Source organism: Podarcis filfolensis (genome assembly GCF_964270895.1).
Source record: "Podarcis filfolensis genome assembly, chromosome: 18".
In the NCBI taxonomy this organism is placed as follows: Eukaryota; Metazoa; Chordata; class Lepidosauria; order Squamata; family Lacertidae; genus Podarcis; species Podarcis filfolensis.
Window position 1 is genome coordinate 3,430,558 of NC_139622.1, and position 24,504 is coordinate 3,455,061.

Here is a 24,504-nt window from a genome sequence, read left to right on the forward strand (position 1 = left end):
GATGAAATAGTGGAAGAACGTTGCCTCAGTAGAGTGAGGAAAATCCTCAGGGATGATTCACACCCTGGCCGGCACTTTCTTGATCTCTTGCCCTCAGGCAGAAGATATAGAAGCAGGATTAGTCGCACCAACAGGGTAAAGAACAGTTTCTATCCTGGGCTGTTAGGCTGCTGAATGAAAAGATAACAACAGGGCAGGTGACTTTCGGGTTTGGTGGGTGTGCGTCAGTAAACGAGGGGAATTAAGACTAAGAGAGCTGAGTGGGGCGTGCTCGTGTAATCTCACTGTATACAAGTGACAATAAAGTATTTTAATTTCAATTTCAATTTTCTTTCTGCCTTCCAGCCTATGTCAAGTTACGCCCTCCTTGCCGAAAACGCGTACATCAAAATGGTGAGTGGGGTTGGGTCTGCGCCTCCGTGGAGTGCAAGCACCTTAAATGTGCAGTGGTTGAGCGATTGCGTCCAGCTCCGCTGCTGCTCCCTCTTCACAAATTCCTCCTCCCGCAGACCTACGACATCCAGGGGAACCTGCAGAACGACAGCCAGGTGACCGTCTCCATCATCTTCGAGAACAAAAGCAGCAGCTTCCTGAAGAGCATGGAGCTGAACGTCCTGGACTCGCTCAACACTAAAATGTTCCGGCCAGAAGGCTCCTCGATACATGACGGAATTCCTGTCCCTTTCCAGCTGCCCCCTGGTATGTCCTGTCTTTGCTGGGGAGGGGGGGGTGCAGGGTTGGCCAGAGGTGTCAAGGAGCGTCAAGAAATCCTCCCTTTCCACGAAATGTTTAATGGCATCAAAGGGGTCATATCTAGATTAAGCCCAGGGGCAACCTTTCCAATTATTATTATCATTATTATGCAAGAAGACAATTATTAGAGGCCTTACAACTCAATAGGCTGACTTCTACGCTACCAACGGTTCAGAACCTGCTTTCGGACAGTAATGATCAAATTTCTTTAATAGTGACTGTATTTTTGAGTGCTGTCCATGTAGAAAGACTCGACCATTATAAAGAGATTTAGTGGTTGTATTATTTATGCAAATTGATTTTCTTTGGAGTTAAAGATCTGACTGGGACAAACCTTGTTATGTTGAGCTTGTATTTTGCATAATTTGTATACGGTGTCTATTTGATAAGTTGTGGTTTGCTATGCCTAATAAAGGATATTTTATTATTATTATTATATTTTCACATAATAGATAGAAACTTCATTTGTTTGAGCCACCAGCCATATCAATAAGATAAAATATACTGGGGAGTATGTTCTGGAGGTTTACTTGGAAGTTTACATTAATACAAATGACAGAATTTGATAGTAGTTGCAGGGGGCAGTCTTCTCTGTAGCTGTGTGACTTTGCTGAGGGTCTTTGATGCTTTTCATTTTCATATGCTTCCAAACTATGTGTTCTTAGTATGCCTCTGTGTGGGTTTGGTAGGGCTCCCCGCCCCCCCCGCCGCCAATCAATCAAGCTTGAGCCAAAATGGAAGAGAGTGAATATTTTTGAATTTTTCTTTTTTGAAATTTTCTCTTTCCCCTGCCCCCACTCCCTTCTCCCAATTTAGGGGTGTCCAACGAAGCCCAGTTTGTCTTCACCTTGCAAAGTATTGTCATGGCGCAGAAACTAAAAGGAACCCTCGCGTTTATTGTCAAAGTAAGGGCCTCTTTCACTTTCCCAGTGCTTGAATTCTATTACAATTACTATTACTATTCATTGCCTGCCCTTCACCCCAGAGTCCGATGTCAGGCTGTTACAATTAAATTTTACCTACTTTCATGTTTTTAACCTGTATTTTTTTACTCTCTGAACCGCCCCAAGATCTTGTAATGAAGGGCGACCTATAAATCTCATAAGTAAAATAAGAATAAATAAAAGCACACCGTTAACATTAAAACTCAGTTTTGCACAGTTTTTTTTTAAAAAAAAGGTTTGAAACAGATTAAGGATTTTTGTGTTTTTGTGCCAGAAAACCGCCCTGGGATCCTCGGATGAAGGGCAGTGCATAAAAGTAATAAATGGTGATTTTATATTAATATATTGGATGCGGCTTTATACCATCCTTGGGACTCTTATGGGTAGAAGGGACTGAAAAGCCAGATTTTTTTTCCAAAGCATCGGAGAGGAACAGCTAGGCGGGTGGCTGGAGTGAAAAATGGAGCATATGGGAGGGTCAGTTGGGGGGCTTTTTCTGCCTCCTTCCCCGCTCCCCATTGGGACCCATGAGAAGAGGCTGTTTCAGGGATGCGTTGAGCGGGGGGGCTGCTTCCTTTGCCCCCACTTCCCATCCTCTCTTGTTTTCTGGCAGGACGAGGAAGGCTCAACGCACGAAAAGCTGGACTTCAAGTTGCATTTCAGCTGCGCCTCCTACCTTATCACGACGCCCTGTTACAGGTGAGCCCCTTCCAGCAGCCCCTTTCCTCTGTCTCTCGCGGAGAAGGGCAGACCGCTGTCTTTACAAGGCTTCGTAAGTCGCCACGTCAATGGGAACATAGTGCCTAAGCAGTATTCTTGAGACTCTGGGAGCGGACAAATGAACTGCCACTGTTGGATGCGGAGATCGACCTGACATGCTTCTCCCTTGCCCTGCTTTTATGAGAAAACGTTTGTAGAATCATAAATTGTGGAGTTGGAAGGGACCCCAGGGGTCATCTAGTCCAACCCACTGCAATGCAGGAATTTCAGCTCAAGCATCCATGACAGATGGGCACCCAACTTCTGCTTTAAAATCACCAAAAAAGGAGAGTCCACAGCCTCCCAAGTGAACCCTTTCCACTCTCACACAGCTCTCACTGTCAGAAACTTCTTCCTGATGTTTAATCGGAATCTCCTTCCTCGTAACTTGAAGCCACGGGTTCGAGTCCTCCCCTCCAGAGCAGGGGAAAACAAGCTTGTTTATGAACCGTATCTCTTTGCAACGTCATTTGAATGTACTTACTTTGATGCTTTCCCCCCCTTCTTTGTGTGTCGGTATGAGTGTGTGTTTGCTCGCTAGGCCTGGTGGGCCCCAAGATCATAATAAACATTAAAAAGCTTTTCTGGCCCACAGAAGTGGGCAAGCCAGAGATGGTGTCCCGGCCCACTCCTCTTCCCGCAGCTTCCCTTACCGCTCCATTCACCTTGATTTCTCCTCCCTCAAGTGATGCTTATGCCAAGCTGCTGGAGTCGGGGGACCTGCATGCCAGATCCTTCAAAGTCGACAGCATCACCATGCCTTTCCACCACCTCCTGGCGAAAATCTGCTTCCACCATCACTTCTCAGGTGAGTTCCTGCTGCAGTAAGTTCCCCCTCCTCAAAAAACAACAACAACCCAGGATAGACTGCCATAGTGGGGTTGGAGAGCTGAAAATAATGTCAATAGATTGGTTGCCAGACGTGATTCTCCCCCCCCCCCCAGCTGTTGACATTTGTTTAGGGACAAATTTGAGGGTTTCCATCCCTGCTTAAGCCCTTATGGCTGGCAGGTAAGGGGGGTTGGGCTTTTGCTGCCTTTACCTGTCGTCTCTCTCTGCATCAGTTGTGATCAATCCAAGGAGACTCTCTGAGGAGGCCTTCTGTCGCTTCTCAACATGAGTCCCTGCTTTGGGCTCTGCTTCATCCCCCCAGGAGATCTAACCAGTGCCTCTTGCTGGGATGGGCAGAGGGAGTAAGCTCTTCTGAAGGCTCTCCTCCTTCTCCTTCTCCTCCTCCTCCCCCTCCTCCTCCTTCTTCTTCACACTCCTGAAAGCTTAGCCTTGTTTTTGAGGGAGAGGACGAAGACGCCCCATCACAAACGCCTTCTCTTTCCTTCCCCTTCAGTTGTCGAGCGAGTGGGATCCTGCGCATCAATGTATAGCCGTTCTATCCAGGGCCATCACGTCTGTCTGTTAGTTAAAAAGGTAAGTGGGGGGGGGGAGACACAGTGGGGTGATGATTGCATCCTAGGGGAGTCACTCCACCTCCTTTGATTGTGTTGGTTGGCCAAAATCTGTGTTTGTTGTCTGATATCTCTCTCTGCACCCACAAATGAAAATCCGCTCTCTTTCCAAAGGGAGAGAACTCCGTCTCCGTCGATGCCAAGTGCAACGAGCCGACCTTGCTGGGCAACCTGCTGTCTGAACTCAAGGAGACCTTGTCGAAGTGCTGAGTTGCTCCCGAGAAACTGGTGCGATCCGTTCTCCTCCCCCCGCCTCCCCCCGAGAGAGGAGTGTCGTGAGGCTCACACAGACTGAATCCGGCCGAGCGATAAAGATTTCTCTCCCCTCCCCTCTCTCTCCCCATGCGCACGTACGGTCCTCCTCTCCCTGCCCCTCCTGGGGGTGGGCATTTTCCCACTCCCACTCCGCCCTGGGACGCGGGGCGTGTGGGTGGGTGTTGTTTTTCGGTTCTGGCGGTTTACACATCCCGAAGCTGTAGTCTTTTCTCTCTCTCCCCCCTTCCCTCACATTCCATTTTGAACTTTTCGACCAGCCGTGGTGGGGAACTTCTTCTGTACCACAGAAGCGCCCTGCCATCGTTGACGCAGCCACCCAAGAGATCCTTGCCACAGTCGATGGCCCCATGAGGTGTGGTGCTGAGCGACCCAAGAAATCGCAGGCACCGCATCTCTTTAAATTGGCTCCAATTTCACGGTTGCTCTTCTGGGTCACCACCCTCAATAGCGTTGGTGTGGTGGTCCACATCCAGACTGACTGTACCTGTAATTAATTTTGTTGTTGCTGTTGCTGGTTTTTTTGTTTTGTTTTGTTTTTTTTAAGCCCTGGCTTCCCTCCCACCATAAGCCAGTTGTGTTTGCCTCCCCTCCTGCCTCCTGAGAACAGGATTCATTCCCGTTCTGCGAGATAGATCAACTCTCCTTCCCCTTCCCGTGGGTCTTTGTGATGTCGGCTTAGAGAGAGAGAGAGAGAGAGCAAAATCTCACATTCCTGAAGTTTTTATTTTGTTTAGAATGTAGCAAAAAGAAAACTGGAAATCCAAAGGTTCATTGTCTCTTGGTTTTGTGTGTGGATCCCCCCCCCCCACTTTATTTTTGACATTTTTATTTGGCTTACCGTGTTAGGTTGACCCCTTTGGCTGCTGCACTGGCCATGGTCCTCCCACCATGACCCCAATTATCTCTTTTCGCCCCATATTCCACCTGCTCCCATAAACTGTGCCTTGGGCTTCTGAACTCCCAGATCAAGACTCTAACCGATCAGCCGCGTGACATTGGTCCGAGAAACTGGCAGACCGCACAGCTTGTGGGACAGCTTCCTTGTGTTTTTTGGAGATTCTTGGCTGGAAACAAGTCTTCTTCCCTCTGGTTTCGACAAACCTTCCCCCACACGCCTGTCCCGTAAGACGGAAGTGAGCCAGCGAATTATTTATTTTGAAATCAGCTTGATCACTGTTGAGGAATATGGCACTTAGCAATTTTTTAAAAAGAACCCACCTGTTTCGCAAAATGTCATTTTTCAACCTCCCCCCCACACCCAAATAAAGTATATTTTGTGGGGCGCAGAGAGAGCACAGAAACAAGCATGAAAACCCTGGTCTCTGGCTTGCTTTTGATGTGCTGCTTGTTTCAAGACACGGGTGCCTCAGCCTCCCCCCCCCCCCCTATAATTTAGGGGTAGGTAGGGTTTTTTGAAATCCCAATTGCTCTGGCAGAACTTGATTTATCAGATGGATCCAGGTCTCCCCTTTCCCACATTATCTTCGGGGCCCATGTTGCTTGATAAAAGTATTAAAAATTTGTTTGGGTAGGGAGAAGCTCCTGGTCAACCTTCCGTGGCTTAGTCCGGATTTTTGCGTACGCGTTGGGAGGGAGACTGCACGGCATCTTTTAAATTTGTCTTAAAAAGGACAAAGGTTCCTTGGAATTAGTGGATTAAAAAAAAGAAGTATATATATATCTATATATGTGTACATATATTCCTGGATGAAAAAAAAAACCCTCACTTTAGCATGTAGATTATGTTCTCTTGCAGAAACCTTTTGGTGATTCTAGAACCTTTAAAAAACTGTATGATGTGTTATGTTTTTTTGGGGGGGGGAGAAGAAAATCAAACTTATTTGCTATCGACATTCCCCCCCTTCCCCTGAAATCCCCAAAAGAGAAAAACGCCACAAAGCTGCTGTACCAATTTTTGTGTGTGCGTGTGTGTATGTTGAGATGATCCAATAAAATTACAAAACCAGCTGACTCTTGAAAGGTCTTTCATCTTTCCTCCCGCTTTGGAAAAGCTTCGGTTTTGGTTAAAGGTAAAGGTAAAGGGACCCCTGACCATTAGGTCCAGTCGTGACCGACTCTGGGGTTGCGGCACTCATCTCGCTTTATTGGCCGAGGGAGCCGGCGTACAGCTTCCGGATCATGTGGCCAGCATGACTAAGCCACTTCTGGCGAACCAGAGCAGCGCACGGAAACGCCGTTTACCTTCCCGCCGGAGCGGTACCTATTTATCTACTTGCACTTTGTGCTTTCAAACTGCTAGGTTGGCAGGAGCAGGGACTGAGCAACGGGAGCTCACCCTGTCACGGGGATTCGAACTGCCGACCTTCTGATCGGCAAGTCCTAGGCTCAGTGGTTTAACCCACAGTGCCACCCGCGTCGGTTTTGGTTACTTACCCATTAATTCACCATTTCGCTTTTTCCTGAGCCATCAAACCCCTTTTTCAGTTGATCCCATTTTCCCTTTCAAAAGACCCAGACCATTTCATATGTAGTTGGGAGGGATCTACCAGGTTCCTGGCTGTGTGTAAAACCAATGATACAACCAAGCTCGACAGCAGCAAACTGCAGGGGTCTCTCTATCCATAATTTTATTACATCAAAGTGGGCTCTCCATAGAACATTGCGGAAAAGGAAAGAATTCAGCAGATCGGGGCGAGGAGCTGGAGAACAGGGGTCTCTCCCTCAAGCTCCTTCAGTGCCATCAAGTTCAGCCAGTTTTTTGAGAGGGTGCTTTCTATACCTAGGGGACACAAAGCAGGCATTAGAGACCCCCCCTTGTAGCTGCTGTCCCTAAAACCAGCATGCAGCGCCCTTCTGACTCCACCTTTCCATCTCTGTAACATGGTGGCATAACAGATTAGGAACCTATGGCCTCCCTAGGTGTTGGAGCTCGCTGGATGGTGGCTGTTTGCCAGGAGTCAGCAGCCACAGAGGTTCCTACGTCCCTTCTTGAAGAAGAGGCGCAATCCCTCGAAAGAATGCCTCTTTAAGATGGAACCATTACTCCCATCTCACACGTGGTCTGGGAGGACAGGAGGTGAGAGTCCAGCAAGAGATGGGCCAGAGACGTATCTCCCTTCTTGATCTAAGAAGAGGTCTTCCTTGCTAAAGGAAGAGAATGCCTCTGTTTCACATCAGCCCATAAGTCGTGAAGAAGCCATGCCCCCTGCAGCACCCAAGACAAAGTTTTGGAAACTTACTCGTAAAGTTCAGGTTCTCTGGTCTGCGGAAACAGAGGAAGACACGGAGTTAAGTTCAACGCCATGTGCCGGTTGTATACATGTGTCGATAAAACACAAAACTGCTAAAGACGCCACTGTCTCCCCTGGCCTTTATTTCAAGGAGACCAAACCCTGAGTTAGTGCCCAGAACCCCTGGAGTCTCTCAGCACTTGGAGATTTGGGTGTGTGCAACACTGGTGTCAGCAGTGGGATTCTACTGACCTCCTTTCCAGGGAAACTCAGCCCTGGGTAGATGCAGGAACCCCTGGAGTCTCTCGCCGCTCAAGAGATTAGAGTGGCGCGTAACAATATTTATCATAGTTTCAAAGTGTGATTGTTTCAAGCTGTTTTTATGTACGTTAACAATCATTGCATTGCGAATCACTTCCAGATGCCTCGTGGGAAGCAATTCATTAGTGAACTGAATAAGGAAGAGCACGATTTTCTGCCTGAGTGTGCTGGAATAGTAGATGGCCTATCTAGTCCAGCACCCTCTTCTTGCAGTGCCCAACCAGATGCGTTTGGGAAACCCAAAGGCGTGATTCGAACACAAGAGCCCTCCACTCTCTTGTGTTTTCCAGCAGTTGTTATTCGAAGCATTACTGCCTCCAATCATGGCGGGCAGAGCATAGCCACCTTGGCTAGCAGCCATCGATGGCCATGAATTTGTCTAATCCTCCTTTAAAGCCTTCCAGTGGCAGTGAGTTCCACAGTTCAACTGTGCCGTGTGACAAAGGACTTTCATCAGTCCTGAATCCTCCAAGCTTTGTCAGATATCCAAAAGTTCAAGTGTTCTGAGAGGCAGAGAAAAACTTCCCTCTATCTGCTTTCTCCAAACGATGCATGAACTCTTACGTAACCCCTTTCTGCACTAAAGGTAAAGGTAAAGGGACCCCTGACCATTAGGTCCAGTCGTGACCGACTCTGGCGTTGCGGTGCTCTTCTCGCTTTACTGGCCGAGAGAGCCGGCGTACAGCTTCTGGGTCATGTGGCCAGCAGGACTAAGCCGCTTCTGGCGAACCAGAGCAGCGCACGGAAACGCCATTTACCTTCCCGCCAGAGCGGTACCTATTTATCTACTTGCACTTTGACGTGCTTTCAAACTGCTAGGTTGGCAGGAGCTGGGACCGAGCAACAGGAGCTCACCCCGTTGTGGGGATTCGAACTGCCGACCTTCTGATCGGCAAGTCCTAGGCTCTGTGGTTTAACCCATAGCGCCACCCATGTCCCCTTTCTGCACTAAAAAGCACCAAATACTGCAACCTTTCTCCATCCCCTCGATCATTCGGGTTGCCCCTTTTCTGAACCTTTTCCTGCTCTACAATCTGCTTTTCAAGGAGAGGTGACCAGAACGGAACAGGGCATTCAAAACGTGGCCACACCATAGACTTGCAGCATTATGGCATTAGGATAAGGGTGCTGGGAATTGTCGCTTTGCAAGGGGCAAACTACAGCTGTCTTTGGGACTCTCTCTGAGGGAATCCATTTTTGAAAATGTCGTGTGTGCGCGCAGCCACAAACACAACAACAACTTTCGGATCAGCAACTCCGGTCCATCTTTCCTCGAGGCCGGTTGTTTACCTTGTAGATGTGCAGTGGCTGAAAGATAAAGGAGTGGGGAGAGAAAGACAGAATTGTACAGTTGGAAGAGACACCCCCTGCAATGCTCTAAAAATGTTCTTGGTGGTTTCTTAAAACACATTGATGCTGTGGGTCCCAATTCCTTTCCTTCCCCCTGTATCTGCCTCCCTCTTGTGGACCCTGTAGGTGCTGTAAGCCGCCCAGAGCGGCTAGGGAAACCCAGCCAGATAGGCGGGGTATAAATAATAATAAAAACCATTATTATTATTCCAGGTTTACACCTGCTTAGCTGCTGCAATGCTGCATCAGCAGGAAGCGATAAGCGTTGAAAGGCACCTCAAAGGGTGACCCAGCCCCCCTGCTGAACGCAGGATGCAACATAAAATCCCAGAGTAAAATCCTGAAAAGCACAACATCCCTGACAGGATGGCCATCCTGTCTTCACTTCAGCTCTGGCGCCGCTTCCTGGGACGAACAATTAATCCCAGAAAGGGGCCACTCCTTTCTAGGAATGAGTCCCTGCTATATTGTCTCGGCAGCTATTCGTTAATTTAATCTACAAGCCTCCCCCTCTCCCACAAACTGATTCTCCCGGCCGCTGTTTCCCCACCTGCAACTGTTGCCCTACGTTTTGTGGGGGAGTACCTCACTTTTTCCAGTGGCTTTCAAGGAAATGGGCGCCTACCTAAATCCTGGGAGTTGCTTCAGTGCCATCGACCACTCGCCTGGGTTCCTGTGAAGACAGCAGCCAGGTGTTTAAAAAATCACCTGGAAGAGTTCCCAGCTAACAAAAAAAACACACTGAAATTTTGGATTATTTGAGGGGGGGGGGGAATATCATAACCAAATGAAATCACAAGCAGGATTTGAAATTTGAGCAATGGGAAGAAAACGATAATAGATGAAATGGATAAATCTGTCTTAGATGAAATGTGTGATATTATATTTGTGAAAGGGATTGGTATGAAAAACATCATGGAAGAAAAGGCGGAAAGTCAAATCAAAAGAGAAATGTATAACAAATTAGAAAATTGAAATTAATTGGTTAAAGTTTTGAAAAATAAATTTAAAAATCTTAAGTATAAAAAAAGAGTTCCTAGCAAAATCCTTTCTGAGGATCTTAATGCACACACACACACACAAACGTCATATTCTGCATACACACACACACACAAACAAACACACACACATGACAATGTGGGTCATCTAGTCCAACCCTCTGCGATGCAGGAATCTTTTGCCCAGTGTGGGACTTGAACCCAGAACCCTGAGATTGAGAGTCTCGTCTTCTGCCCACTGAGCTACTCCAGCTCATCTTGCCCCTCCGGGTGCGTCTCCCTTATGTGGATTCAGCTGCTCAGTGTTTCACTTTTGGCAGCCTGGACAAAAGTGGTGTGTTGTTTGTTTTTTTCCACCTCGGGGGCCAACCCAGAGCCCCCCAGCTGGTGATTTTGGGAAACTGCTGCCCCTCTGCTGTCCATCAGGGGGACTCCTGCTACTGCCCTCCTCGCAAGAGTGTCGCACGGGGCGCAGCCAAGGGGGCCTTGCAGAGGGGGGCAAAATCTTCCATTTCCCGCGCTCAGATTTTCGTCGCTGCGGAAAACTTTGCTCCAAAATGCGTGAAAACGCCTAACTTACGTTGTCAAACTGTATCTGTGAGAAAGAGAGAAGAAGAGGAGGAAAAAACAGAGGATATAACAGGCATCTTTATTTCTTTATATTTCTTCAACCAGATTCTTATATAACAAAAACCTCTAAGTGGTATGCAAGAAACATTAAATTTTACTGGTAGAAATAGTTTTAAAAACAGCTAGAAGCATTTGAAAGGTAATTAAAATGAGCGACAGCACTAAAAGCAGATCAAAACACATCAATGTTTATGGGGCAACCCAGCCAGATACACAGGATATTATTATTATTATTTAATAATAATAATAATAATAATAATAATAATAATAATGATGATGATGATGATGATGATGTCTTGGGATACTCCTCCCTAAACAAATATGTTTTAAGCAGGCACCACAAAGAGTACCGCAGAAGTTCCTGCCCGATATCAAGTGGCAGTGAGTTCCAAAGTCTTGGTGCCGCCACCTAATAGGAATCCTGTAGAGCCCCTACCAGCCAGTTCTTTCTAAAGGGGGGCAGCCTGGGGCTTGTCGCCTGTGCATGGACATGGCATTGTTGACCTCCGTAAGGTGAAAGTCCGAAGGGCCGAGGTGGGGCCCTGTGGCCCTCATTATATTGCCGGGACTGCAACTTCCAGTAGCCCCAGCAGCCCACATGGCCGGGAGCTGGGAATGGCAGGAGTTGGAGCTCTGCAAAAATGAGAGTGCCACTGATCCTTGATCTAAGAAGGAGCTTCCTTCCTTCCTTCCTTCCTTTCTTAATTTTTTTTATTAAAAATGCAGCAGAATAGCTGCATACAAATTCAGTAAAGCAGAGACTGCAGCACAAAGCAACACAGAGAGTCGTAACAAGAGCAGTTCCAAAACGGTTCAAAAAACCCCAGCCACAATGTCTTGATTAAAACCTGAGACGTTACAAAAGTTTTTCAACCGCCTGCCTGTATTCTATGAAGCAGGTGTCAGCCAAATGTCATTTTACATGGTCTTAAAACATTGACAGGTTCTCCACAGTCAGGTTTGTGAGGCTGGTGGGAGAGCTTTATTTTCTCTCTCTCCCCTTACATATAAAAAGAAGGGAGACCAGGTTTTATTTTCCTTTATAACCCTACTTGCAACTCTTCCAAGCCCAGTTCGTCATTCCGAACTAATATTATGGAACCACATCTCAAGAAGTCGCAACACCTGGGATTTCCAGGGTTCTGCTATCACTAGATGTGCAGCTACCAGTAGAAAAATAATTAAATCTTTATGCGGGGTGGTGGGGTCGGAATCTGGGTTTTGTGAAAGCAGGGCTAAGGCTGGGCCTGGCAAGAGAGGTTGTTTAATAATTTCAGAGAGAAAACCGAAGAGCCGGGTCCAAAATATATACCGTATTTTTCGCTCTATAAGACGCACCAGACCACAAGACGCACCTAGTTTTTGGAGGAGGAAAACAAGAAAAAAAATATTCTGAATCCCAGAAGCCAGAACAACAAGAGGGATCGCTGCGCAGTGAAAGCAGCAATCCCTCTTGCTGTTCTGGCTTCTGGGATAGCTGCGCAGCTTGCATTCGCTCCATAAGACGCACACACGTTTCCCCTTACTTTTTAGGAGGGAAAAAGTGAGTCATAGAGCAAAAAATACGGTAAATCTTTATGCTGAGTGGTGGGGTCGGAATTTGGGTTTAGTGAAAGCTAAGGCTGGTACTGGCAAAGGAGGTTGTTTAATAATTTCGGAGAGAAAACCGAAGAGCCCGGTCCAAAATATATCTACAATTTTGCATTCCCAGCAAGCATGAAGGGGCATTCTCCTTTCTCAGGAAGGAATGCATCTTTCAAATAGAGGCCTTCCGCCAACGATCTATGGAGGGATGCAAATTCCCCCTGCCCCTGCTGAAAGGAGGGGCATCCCCCGTTCCCAGGAGTAAGCACCTGTCCTGAGCAGAAGCATTCTTCCATCGCTGGCATGCAGTAGAGAATGCATCTTCTTAGACCACAGCAAACCTGTGACCCACGCAATGTTGCCGACTCCAATTCCCATTGGCCCCAAGCCAGGGATGAGTCCAACAACCTGGGGAGGGTCCCAGGTGGCCCCTCTCCCCGTCTCGCTTCATTCACCCTGTCTCCAGAAACACAGGGACTAGAAACTTCACCAGGGACTGCTTGCTCCCCTTTCTTGCCTCCCAAATGCCTGCCCACCACCCCTAACCCTGTACAGCCCCTGGAGAACTCACATGTACTCGTAGAGTCCCTTCAAGGCATCTTCCCAGTCTTCAGAGGACCTGGGGGGCGGAAACAGGGGACAGAAACTCGGGGTCAGAATGTGGGGTTGTGGCTGGAGAGACTTCCTGGGTGTCAGGGCCAGACTGAAACCACTTGCCCTAATGAACCACTCTCCCCTGTTTTTTAATATGATTATTAGTTTATATTCTTTATTTTAATTTTAATTTTTTACCAACAACCAAACACAAACAGTGAAACCCCCCAGGCAGCTGATACATTGGGTATACATAATCAATAACAACATATTCAAATCAACCATATGTACAATTTTATATACATTAACACTCCTCCATCCACAAGGTTTATTTAATTTTTAACATTTTAATTGTTCAGACCTACCCAAACAATTCAATATCTTCTCAAACCAATCCTCCTCTTTCTCACTTACCTCAAACCCTTTTCAATCTGTGTATCTTCACAGTTAGATATTCTAAAATTATATTCTTCAGTTTTTTCCTCCATTGGTTCACCCCTAGCTCTTCTGCATTTTTCCAATTACTCGCTATAACCTGCCTGGCTGCAGTTACCCTGCCCTTGTTTTGTGTTATGAAACAAACAGATAAAGAGGGAAAGGTACCCCCATCGTCTGCACTTTCAATTCATCATCTTTTTTGCAGTTTTTAATGGAAGATCAAACTAAGATCATGGCCACTGGTCCCATCACCTCCTGGCAAACATAAGGGGAAGAAATGGAGGCAGTGAGAGATTTTACTTTCTTGGGCTCCATGATCACTGCAGATGGTGACAGCAGTCACGAAATTAAAAGACGCCTGCTTCTTGGGAGAAAAGCAAAGACAAACCTAGACAGCATCTTAAAAAGCAGAGACATCACCTTGCCAACAAAGGTCCATATAGTTAAAGCTATGGTTTTCCCAGCAGTGATGTATGGAAGTGAGAGCTGGACCATCAAGAAGGCTGATCGCCAAAGAATTCATGCTTCTGAATTCTGGTGCTGGAGGAGACTCTTGAGAGTCCCATGGACTGCAAGAAGATCAAACCTCTCCATTCTGAAGGAAATCAGCCCTGAGTGCTCACTGGAAGGACAGATCCTGAAGCTGAGGCTCCAAGACTTTGGCCACCTGATGAGAAGAGAAGACTCCCTGGAAAAGACCCTGATGTTGGGAAAGATGGAGGGCACAAGGAGAAGGGGACGACAGAGGACGAGATGGTGGGACTTTGTTCTAACTGCTGGATGTGTGAACAAGCAAATTGGTCCCCCCCCCCCCATATGTAGGTGCTGGACTTGTAAGAAAGCCGAGGGTATTTTGGGATAGGATATATGATGAGATAAAAAAGATGCTCAAAATGATTATACAAAAAAAAAGTGAAGCTTTGCTCTTAGGGATTATAGGGACAGAAGTTTCAAAAAAGATGATTAAGCTGTTTATGCAAGTAAAGAGAGCAGCTAGGATTTCTTAATGCACAAAAATGGAAGGAGAAAGCTCCCGCCAAAGAAGAATGGATAAGGAAATCAGTTTTGTTTAATTAATCAAACTCAATTGTTCTAATTGGATTTTGAATAAATGTGCAATTTAATTGTTACTGATTTAGAGTTTCATTGTGTTGTCATCTTCCTTGCAAACTGCTATTCTGAATACTGCTTCCCCCCTGGGAATGAGCTGGTGGAACCAAGGGGATGTACTCCACCCCCCACTCCCACCAAAAAAAAAATCATGTTTGGGAACCACTGGCTTAGATTTCACACAGTGGAGAATAATTGCAGGAAAGGGCCTGAAAGCTTTTCTGCTATGGGAATCAGCCTCCCCCAAATGCCATTTGTAATTGTATTTTTTCTAACGTGAGAATGAGAGAGAGAAATCTTACTCGCAATTATATCCAAAGCAAGCTGGCTTGGTGGCATTGCACGTCACGCAAGAAACGGCTTCGTATTGCTTTATTCCTGTAAAACAAAAACAGAAAAACAGAAGACATCAAATACGGCAGCCAGATTGGTGACTGGGACCATATAACACCAATCCTGAAAGACCAGGCATAGGCAAACTCAGCCCTCCAAATGTTTTGGGACTACAACTCCCATCATCCCTAGCTAACAGGACCAGTGGTCAGGGATGATGGGAGTTGTAGTCCCAAAACATCTGGAGGGCCGAGTTTGCCTATGCCTGTGAAAGACCTACATTGGCTCCCAGTTCATTTCTGGGCACAATTCACAGTGTCGGTGCTGACCTTTAAAGCCCTAAATGGCCTCGGCCCAGTAGACCTGAAGGAGTGTCTCCACCTCCATCATTCTGCCCGGACGCTGAGGTCCAGCGCCAAGGGCCTTCTGGTGGTTCCCTCACTGTGAGAAGTGAGATTACGGAGAACCAGGCAGAGGGCCTTCTCAGTGGTGGCACCCTCCCTGTGGAATGTCCTTCCATCAGATGTTAGGGGACATCTGAAGGCAGCCCTGTATCGGGAAGTTTTTAATGCTTGACGTTTTATTATGTTTTTATATGTGTTGGAAGCTGCCCAGAGTGGCTGGGGAAACCCATCCCTATGGGCAGGGTATAAATAACATGGTGTTGCATGGTCCCAGCGGCTCCTCCCAGTCACCAGTCTGGCAGCCGCATTCTGGATCAGTTGTAATAAAGCACTAGAAGCGGCCATGTGGATGTCTTTGACCTCCTCCTTTGCTATCCCTGCGCCAGCCACTCCTGCAAGCCCTCCTTTGGGCAGGTAGATCAGGACAGGAGTCCGACAGCAGGTGGCGCCAGAGCCAATGACAAGGAGAGAGGGCTCTGTTTGGTTTTGTCCCTGTTTTCCTCCTCCCTCCCTGCTGTTCTAGGAGGGCAAACTGAGACCGAGGAGGAGGAGGAGGAGGAGGAGGAGGAGGAGGAAGATGGGAGGCAGGTGGCCGGCTGGCTGAGGCTGGTGGCGCTGTACCCTCCAGTGCCACGGATGGACGCATTTCCTCTGCATCAGAGATTAAGACACCAGAGCATCCAAACCCATGCTTTGAAGAGTGGGGCAGTTTTTTTTCAGCTGAAGGGCCGCCTTCCTTTGCAGGCCATCACCCAGGGGCCACTAGCCTTTAGTTTTAACCAATGCCTAACCACCAATCGGGGACAAGGATGGCACTGTGGGTTAAACCACAGAGCCTAGGACTTGCCGATCAGAAGGTCGGCGGTTCGAATCCTCGCAACGGGGTGACCTCCCGTTGTTCGGTCCCTGCTCCTGCCCACCTAGCAGTTCGAAAGCACGTCAAAGTGCAAGTAGATAAATAGGTACCACTCTGGCAGGAAGGTAAACGGCATTTCCATGCGCTGCTCTGGTTCGCCAGAAGCGGCTCAGTCCTGCTGGCCACATGACCCGGAAGCTGTACGCCGGCTCCCTCGGCCAATAAAGCGAGATGAGCACCGCAACCCCAGAGTCGGTCACGACTGGACCTAATGGTCAGGGGTCCCTTTACCTTTAACCGCCAATCGAGCCCTTACGCTCACCACCAAACTACTCACATACCCAACCAAACCTTCAATTTCAACACGGATGTCATTCCCCAATGAGGAGAGATGCACCCCAGCATCCACATAAAGCGCCATGGCTTTGAAGGTAATATTTGGGTGTGAAATCACAAAGCCACCCAATTCAAGAACCCTCTTAACCACCGTTTAGGTTATTGGCATAATTTTGGCCACAACTTTATTGATTACCGATAGTGAGTAGTTTATCTAGGCATTGGTTCCCAACTAGCTGCACCTGACCTCAGCAGGGCAACACTGACTCCTGGGCCCCACCATATGGTCAGTACAGGTAAACATCGTGGGAGAGCAATGAACCAGGATGAGACTCAAGCTCACCCCAAATGCTCCCAGGGATTCTTGCGTGGCCCTAGCCCTCGAAAGGGGTCGACAAAAGCATGGCGAATCCCTGGATTCCTTTAACGGAATACCTTTGCGCATTGTAGGAGCAGGTGTGACAACCTCTCCTCCACTCCACATTGAACCAATGCCAAACTGCCACACGAACACCCATGTTCGCCGCCAAACCACTCATAAAAGGTAAAGGGACCCCTGTCCATTAGGTCCAGTCATGACCAACTCTGGGGTTGCGGCGCTCATCTCGCTTTATTGGCCGAGGGAGCCAGCGTACAGCTTCCGGGTCACGTGGCCAGCAGGACTAAGCCGCTTCTGGCAAACCAGAGCAGCGCACAGAAATGCCGTTTACCTTCCCGCCAGAGTGGTACCTATTTATCTACTTGCACTTTGACATGCTTTCGAACTGCTAGGTTGGCAGGAGCAGGGACCGAGCAACGGGAGCTCACCCTTTGCGGGGATTCAAAGCGCTGACCTTCTGATCGGCAAGTCCTAGGCTCTGTGGTTTAACCCACAGCACCACCCGCATCCCTATATAAACCACTCATACCTGCAGCTAATCCTTCAGTCATGGATGTTGGCAAACCCACAGGCTCGTGTCTTGACCCCACAAAAGCCAGAGGGTCTCGACACACGTTCCTCTCTCTCCATTCAGGCACACAAAAGGCACTGCCGTGATTCAAGATGGCACCTCCCCACAAAGCCCACTTACCACAATGGCGTTCACACTTCACTCTACCTAAGGAAAGGCGAGAGAGAGAGAGAAAGCGAGTCAGTTTTTAGGCGGCAGGGTTCCTGCCCATTAGGCGAAATAGGAAGCCTCGAACATATATTTTTTAGCTGTCCCTTTTTTGGGGGGGTTTAACTCGTTTTATTTCACTTTGCAAACAAAGTTGTCTTCAGTCCAGCTGGACTTGTGAGGGAGCAGAAATTGAAACCCAATAGAAAAGCAGCAGTAAGTCAGGAGCACAAGGACTAACCCCAGCTACAGAAGGAATGGTTGATTGTTAAGACAAAGGAATTTTATGACAGCTGCCCCCAGTCAGAGATGGTGATCTTCTTGCTTGTCTTGCCGTTCCTTGACCCAAAGCGCTCCATTGCTTCCACAATATTCGTTCCATCTTTGACTTTGCCAAAGACCACATGTTTCCCATCCAACCAGTCAGTTTTGGCAGTGCAGATGAAGAACGGAGACCCATTCGTATTGGGACCAGCATTTGCCATAGACAAGATGCCAGCACCTGTGTGCTTGAGGACCAAGTTCTCATCAGCAAACGTCTCACCGTAAATTGATTTACCACCTGTTCCATTATGGCGAGCAAAGTCACCACCCTAGCATGTGAACCCAGGAATGATTCTGTGGAAGCAGGACCCCTTGTAACCAAAACCTTTCTCCCCAGTGCTCAAGGCACGGAAATTCTCTGCTGTCTTTGGAAATAGCTCGAAGGTGACGCGTAGAGACACCATTGATCCTTTGCTGAAGAGGCTTTCCGAACTTTCAGACAAGTCTAAACTCAATTCTCTCCTCTTAGGCAAAGATCACAGGACGACCTGGCTGGTAGCCGGATTCCGCGCCCAGATTTGTAGGCACAGATCATCCTCTAGAATAAAATAGCTTACTAGGGAAATGCTGAAGTCGCCCTTTGGGGCACCTCAGGGTCAATTTTTATGGTACCCCAAATCTCAGTTGTACAGGTATGTGTATATATCTCAATTTTAACTCACGAGCTATTGCTGCAATCTGCTCCGGTTGTATATTTTATCTTTATGAACGCTGTTTTTATTGTGTTATGTTATGTGAGCTGGTCTTTGATTGTAATAAATTATCTATCTATCTATCTATCTATCTATCTATCTATCTCTCTATCACTGGCTGCCATATTAGAAGAGGGATTCCCAAGAGCTGAACTTTTCGATGAGACATTCCTGCACTTCCATCGGCTGCCTGTTCAACGTGGCATCCCTCTTTGTTTTGCCAATTCACTTGCTATTACTCTTCAAAAATTCTAACAATCGAATATCAAATTGATTCTAATTTAATACAAATTTACATGCCAACTCCCCCGGCCTTGATGTTTCCCTACCCAGCCTTATTTGCTGCTCAATATTACATGCATTTCCAAAGTAGTAATAATAATAATAAATAATTTTTATTTATACCCCGCCCTCCCCGGCCAGAGCCGGGCTCAGGGAGACTAACACCAGCAAAATTACAGTAAAAATATAATAAGGGGGGGGGGGACACAATTTAAAATACAGATTGAAATGCCATTTAAAATGCAGCCTCATTTTAAAAGCAGCCCATAGATCAAGACCATAAGGGGAGGGAAACATAAGGGTCAGACTGAGTCCAAACCAAAGGCCAGGGGAAACAGCTCTGTCTTGCAGGCCCTGTGGAAAGATGTCAAGTCCCGCAGGGCCCTGGTCTCTTGTGACAGAGCGTTCCACCAAGTCGGGGCCAGTACTGAAAAGGCCCTGGCCCTAGTTGAGACCAATCTTGCGACTTGGGACCTCTAGGGTGTTGCTATTTATGGACCTTGAGGCTCTCCGTGGGGCATACCGGAAGAGGCGGTCCCGTAGGTACGAGGGTCCTAGGCCGTGAAGGGCTTTAAAGGTCAAAACCAGCACCTTAAATCTGACCCTGTACTCCGCTAGAAGCCAGTGCAGCTGGAAGAGCACTGGGTGAATATGCTCCCATGGCAGAGACCCCATGAGGAGCCTCGCTGCAGCATTCTGCACCCGCTGGAGTTTCTGGGTCAGCTTCAAGGGCAGCCCCGCGCCGAGCGAGTTACAGTAGTCAAGCCTGGAGGTGACCATCGCATGGATCACTGTGGCCAGGTCGGGGCGGGAAAGGGAAGGGACCAACTGCTTAATACGGTACCAACTGCTTTCAAAAATAAAATTAACACGCTTTAGCATTTTATCCAGAGGCGATGCATTCCCGTTGCCCACCATTTTGAAAGAGGCACTCCCACAAGCCGGCCTGAGAGAGGGGCTTCTGCGTGAAAGAGCCACCCTGCTTTCTTAACATGCCTCTGAAACACAGGTATGTATAATCCAGGCAACAAACGCCAAACGACGGAAGGAGGGCAGGGCGTGTGGGACACTCACTTTCGATGATGGCATTCCGTAGCAATTTGACTTGTTCCTCGAAAATGGAACGCAGGATTTCCGGAAGGACACCTTTTTGGGGGAGAAGAGAGAAAGAGAGGCCCGGCAGCATGTGTGTGTTTTTTTAAACTTGGTAGAGCATGAATCTTAATCTCAGGGTTGTGAATTCGAGTCCTACATTGGGCAAAAGATTCGTGCATCGTAGGGGGTTGGACTAGATGCCTCTGGGGGTCCCTTCCGACTCTACAGTTCTGTGATTAGGAACATCTGCAGACTTTTGCAGAGGAATCGCAGCCTCAGGCGATTCTAGTTGCCATAAATGGTCATCCTCATCCAGGCAAACAGATAAAGGCAGACCCTTTCTATATAATCTATATTTATATTTATTTACCTGGCTTGTATGTGTTGCCTTTGAAGAGGGTGTCCAGTTTCCCATAGACGACTGTAGCTATTGCCTGGAGTTTCTCCATTGCTGTGCAAGATGGGGAGAGATGGGGAAAGGACAGGATGTGGGGAGAGAGCATACAAAAAATCATAAGGCCCCCCCAGGAAGCCGCAGTCCATGTGGACCTTAAATGCAAGGCTGCGCTCCTAACGGGTCAAGAGTTTTGGCAAAGGGACATTTTGATTTAAAAAAAAAGAACAACCTAGTTTTTAGTCACCACCACCACACCTTGTGGAAGGGAGTTCCACAGGTTAACCCAGTGCAGGTGGGGGGAAACCTATTTTCTTAGCTCGAGGGCCATGTTTCCTTCGAGCTGGGCTTCGCAGGGCCACATCCCAGGGGCAACAGTGGGCGGTGCAAGGGATGTAAGAAGGCAGCAGACCAGCTGGGCCAATGAGGGCGTGTGGCCTGGGGCCAGGGGGCGTGGCTTGCAGAGATTTCCAGGGGCCAGGTGGAGAGGTCTCGAGGGCCACATTGGCACACAAGCCTGAATTTCCCCATCTTTGACAGGGGGAGAGAGGCGGTGTTATTGCTTAGGAGGTGCTATGACCCGAGGGCCACATCAGGAGGTTTGGAGGGCCACATCCGGCACCCTGGGAGTCAGGGGAGGAGCAGGGCCTGCGAGGCGACTCACGGATCTCGGCCGGGACCCCCAGGTTCAGTTCCGCCAGGGTGTCCTGGGCCCAGCCCCGCAGCCTCCGCCCGGCAGCCGGGACGTCCCCCAGCCCCCAGGACTTGCGGCTCAAGTGGGGGGCGTAGGAGGCGAAGCGGAGGGCGAAATTGGGGTCGCACTGCAGGCAGAGCCAGGAGGGGCCCGGCCCCAGGATCAGAACCGCCACCAAGGCCAGGCATGGGGTCCGCCAACCCATCTCCCATTCCTGGCACCTCCAGGGCGTCAGACAATGGGGCATTCTGGCTTCCAGGGAACGTTCCGGAACAGGCCCGGTGGTTCTAGATCGTTCCGGAGCGCGTTCCGGTTCTCCTGAGGGCAGCGTTGCCAACTCTCCCTTCTCCCCGCTGCTCTTAAGCGCTCCTGTGGCAGGGAGTTCCACAAGTTAGTCTGGCTAACTTTCCTCTTTTTAAAAAAAAAATTAAATATTTCCTTGTGTTACAAAACAGACAAATAAGCAGGAAAAGGTACAAACAGGGAAAAAGAGAGGGGACAGCTATTTTCCAATGAAAGTGCGGTTTGTAAAAGTTTCAAATAAAGAAAGAAACATGCAGAACGGGAGCTTTTTATAATTTATTTAAAAAGACAAGAGAATGAACTGGACTCCTTGGCAGGTTTTGAATAAACATACACAAATTTATTTGTTGATAACATGGTAGATAGATAATGTAAGGAAATGTATAGTTTTATAACATGCAGAGAATAATATGTGCTGGGAAATCAGAGAGAGGAGCTGAGGGAAGTCTCTGGGAGGGAAAGGGTTTGAAGGGGGGGAATAAGGAATATGATAGGTTTTGATAATTTGTTATGTTGAAATTGTTAATAAAAAATTAAAAAGAAACATGCAGATAGACTGCCCCTGGTTGTGGATGCTTCACACTGACTATAGTTGCTGGTAGATTGTGTGCTTTTTTGTGAATTTGCCTTAGTCCTTTTCCACTAGGAACTGCCAGGACGCTTATTTTTATTAATATTATTATTAGAGATATTTTTAACTGATTTTTCACAGATTGGCCAGTTTACTTATATTTCAACATACGTTTTTCTTAAAAATTTGACTCTCTACCCTTATTTCCAGGATATTTTCATTCCCTAACTTCTGAAGCCATTCCTTCTCCTTTCCATTTCTGAGTGTACAGGATTCTGGCTGCTACTGTTGCAGACATAATTAGTTTAATCATCTTTTTTTGGGAACTCCCTCCCTAGGAGAAAAGCTGCAGGACTTTTGGGAACAACCCACTGGAACATTTTCTTCAACTCGTTATCTTTCCCCCAAAGCCTTTAGCTTTTATAGACTTCCACCACATACGACAAAAAAGGACGCTCTTGTTGCGGTGAGTTCCGCAGGCGAACCAGGTGAGGAGGTGTTGCTTCTCCAGCCACCAGTCCCTCCCCCTTCCTGCAAATATGGAGGTGAAGCAATTGCAGAGGACGGCCAAGACTTTTTTCTGCTTGAAAAACTTCCCCACCCAAAAATAATATTATGGTTTTTTAAATAATATTTATAAATAAATATTATGTTTTTCTATGTGCTGGAAGCCACCCAGAGTGGCTGGGGAAACCCAGCCAGATGCGCGGGCTATAAATTATGATGAAGATGGGGATGCCCTGCAATTTCAACGGGTCTACTCTCGAGTAGGACCACGCCGGGGCACTGCCTGGATCGGGACCCGGAAGGGGTGGCGCCGCTCAGCCCCGATCCTGCCTCCAGGGTGGAGTAACGTGCGGAGAGTTTCCCTCTTTTCCAGCGATCCGAGAACGTGGCCAGGGGGGAGACCGACCTTGACACGCGTTTCGGGGAGCCCACCTCCGGAAAGCAGGTAAGGCGCACGTGAGGATGCGGGGATGCGCGCCCGGCTCCCCTTTCAAAATCGGCGGTCGAATTTGCCTTGCAGCTTTGTTCCCCTTTGCAAAAAGGAAAAGTCTGTCTGATGTTGCAATGCATTGCAGATTTCCGGTGTTCCGCGCCCCGGAAAAGCCTGCTTCCTTTCTTACTCGCGAGTAGTGACCTCTACTTTGTAAGATCAAGAGGTTTGGGGGCGATTAACTTTCCTCCCCCCAAGCGATCCTCTCCTTCTGTTTTTCCCACGGTGGGTTGCCAGCTAACGGGGAGGAATCATAGAATCATAGAGTTGGAAAAGACCACAAGGGCCATCGAGTCCAACCCCCTGCCAAGCAGGAAACACCATCAGAGCACTCCTGACATATGGTTGTCAAGCCTCTGCTTAAAGACCTCCAAAGAAGGAGACTCCACCACCCTCCTTGGCAGCAAATTCCACTGTCGAACAGCTCTTACTGTCAGGAAGTTCTTCCTAATGTTTAGCTGGAATCTTCTTTCTTGTAGTTTGGATCCATTGCTCCGTGTCCGCTTCTCTGGAGCAGCAGAAAACAACCTTTCTCCCTCCTCTATGTGACATCCTTTTATATATTTGAACATGGCTATCATATCACCCCTTCACCTCCTCTTCTCCAGGCTAAACATGCCCAGCTCCCTTAGCCGTTCCTCATAAGGCATCGTTTCCAGGCCTTTGACCATTTTGGTTGCCCTCCTCTGGACACGTTCCAGTTTGTCAGTGTCCTTCTTGAACTGTGGTGCCCAGAACTGGACACAGTACTCCAGGTGAGGTCTGACCAGAGCAGAATACAGTGGCACTATTACTTCCCTTGATCTAGATGCTATACTCCTTTTGATGCAGCCCAGAATTGCATTGGCTTTTTTAGCTGCCGCGTCACACTATTGGCTCATGTCAAGTTTGTGGTCAACCAAGACTCCTAGATCCTTTTCACATGTACTGCTCTCAAGCCAGGTGTCACCCATCTTGTATTTGTGCCTCTCATTTTTTTTGCCCAAGTGCAATACTTTACATTTCTCCCTGTTAAAATTCATCTTGTTTGTTTTGGCCCAGTTCTCTAATCTGTCAAGGTCGTTTTGAAGTGTGATCCTGTCCTCTGGGGTGTTAGCCACCCCTCCCAGTTTGGTGTCATCTGCAAATTTGATCAGGATGCCCTTGAGTCCATCATCCAAGTCGTTGATAAAGATGTTGAATAAGACCGGGCCCAAGACAGAACCCTGTGGCACCCCACTAGTCACTCTAGTGACTAGGAACAGCTGGTTTTTAAGACGACCCCCAATTTTTGACTAAATGAAGTTAGCAGAAAACATCGCTTTATTTTTATTTTTTATTTTTTATTAACAATTTATTAACACGGTATCAAAACATATCATTTTCATTATTTTTCCCCTTTCCCCCCCTCCCCACCCAGCTCCTCTCTCTGATTTCTCAACACCTATTGTTCTCTGCGTACTGTAAAATTGTATAAATCCTTATATTATTTGTTTACTATGTTAGCAATCAGTAAGTTTGTGTATGTCTATTCAAAACCTGCCAAAGAGTCCGATTCATTTTGTTGTCTTTTTAAACACTTTGTAAAAAGTTCCCATTCTTCTTTAAAGTCACCGTTGTCCTTATCTCACAGTTTATATGTCAGTTTCGCCAGTTCTGCATAATCCATCAATTTCTCTTGCCATTACTCTTTCGTTGGGATTTCCTCGTTCTTCCATCCTTGTGTTATCAAGACC

General features: G+C 47.6%; 3 protein-coding genes across 8 annotated transcripts in view; 1 reads left to right on the forward strand and 2 right to left on the reverse strand.

Moving 5' to 3' along the window:
* AP3D1 (adaptor related protein complex 3 subunit delta 1) overlaps nucleotides 1-6,161 on the forward strand; it is a 47,994-nt gene extending 41,833 nt beyond the window's left edge. For all 5 annotated transcript variants that reach the window (XR_014543312.1, XM_083594378.1, XM_083594380.1 and 2 more), the window contains 7 exons: nucleotides 346-393; nucleotides 510-699; nucleotides 1,570-1,658; nucleotides 2,311-2,396; nucleotides 3,143-3,264; nucleotides 3,802-3,881; nucleotides 4,034-6,161. Coding sequence is in view for 4 of the 5 variants with exons in the window: in XM_083594378.1 (XP_083450504.1) it covers nucleotides 346-393; nucleotides 510-699; nucleotides 1,570-1,658; nucleotides 2,311-2,396; nucleotides 3,143-3,264; nucleotides 3,802-3,881; nucleotides 4,034-4,129 (711 nt within the window). In the remaining variant the exon portion in view is untranslated. The remainder of the gene's footprint in view (nucleotides 1-345; nucleotides 394-509; nucleotides 700-1,569; nucleotides 1,659-2,310; nucleotides 2,397-3,142; nucleotides 3,265-3,801; nucleotides 3,882-4,033) is intronic.
* Nucleotides 6,162-6,758: 597 nt separating this feature from the next.
* On the reverse strand, nucleotides 6,759-22,891 carry IZUMO4 (IZUMO family member 4). 2 transcript variants are annotated; one of them, XM_083594891.1, is made up of 11 exons: nucleotides 22,706-22,891; nucleotides 20,201-20,281; nucleotides 19,810-19,881; nucleotides 17,411-17,433; nucleotides 14,714-14,789; nucleotides 12,841-12,888; nucleotides 10,636-10,650; nucleotides 9,683-9,730; nucleotides 8,998-9,015; nucleotides 7,396-7,418; nucleotides 6,759-6,935 (listed from the first exon to the last, which is right to left on the reverse strand). In XM_083594891.1, exons 1-11 carry the CDS (start codon nucleotides 22,867-22,869, stop codon nucleotides 6,835-6,837), a joined length of 669 nt encoding a protein of 222 aa, XP_083451017.1. In that variant the 5' UTR covers nucleotides 22,870-22,891; the 3' UTR covers nucleotides 6,759-6,834. The 2 variants fall into 2 exon arrangements, with proteins under 2 accessions (XP_083451017.1, XP_083451016.1); XM_083594890.1 differs by lacking the exon at nucleotides 22,706-22,891 and adding an exon at nucleotides 20,889-21,182 and having other exon boundaries at nucleotides 17,411-17,437.
* On the reverse strand, nucleotides 17,557-18,636 carry LOC310753212 (peptidyl-prolyl cis-trans isomerase A-like; the record flags this gene model as incomplete). Its single annotated transcript, XM_083594271.1, has 2 exons — nucleotides 17,557-18,030; nucleotides 18,631-18,636. The coding sequence occupies 2 exons, from the start codon at nucleotides 18,634-18,636 to the stop codon at nucleotides 17,722-17,724; spliced, it is 315 nt and encodes a 104-aa protein (XP_083450397.1). The 3' UTR covers nucleotides 17,557-17,721.
* Nucleotides 22,892-24,504: the final 1,613 nt, after the last annotated feature.

Excerpts from the sequence above, each read along its gene's own strand:
- IZUMO4 (XM_083594890.1), bottom strand. The coding sequence starts at position 21,165 with ATGCCCCATTGTCTGACGCCCTGGAGGTGCCAGGAATGGGAGATGGGT. Across the intron at positions 20,282-20,888 it reads GGGGGTCCCGGCCGAGATCC|CAATGGAGAAACTCCAGGCA; the intron begins GTGAGTCGCCTC and ends CATCTTGCACAG. Across the intron at positions 17,438-19,809 it reads ACGGAATGCCATCATCGAAA|GTAGAGTGAAGTGTGAACGC; the intron begins GTGAGTGTCCCA and ends GCCTTTCCTTAG.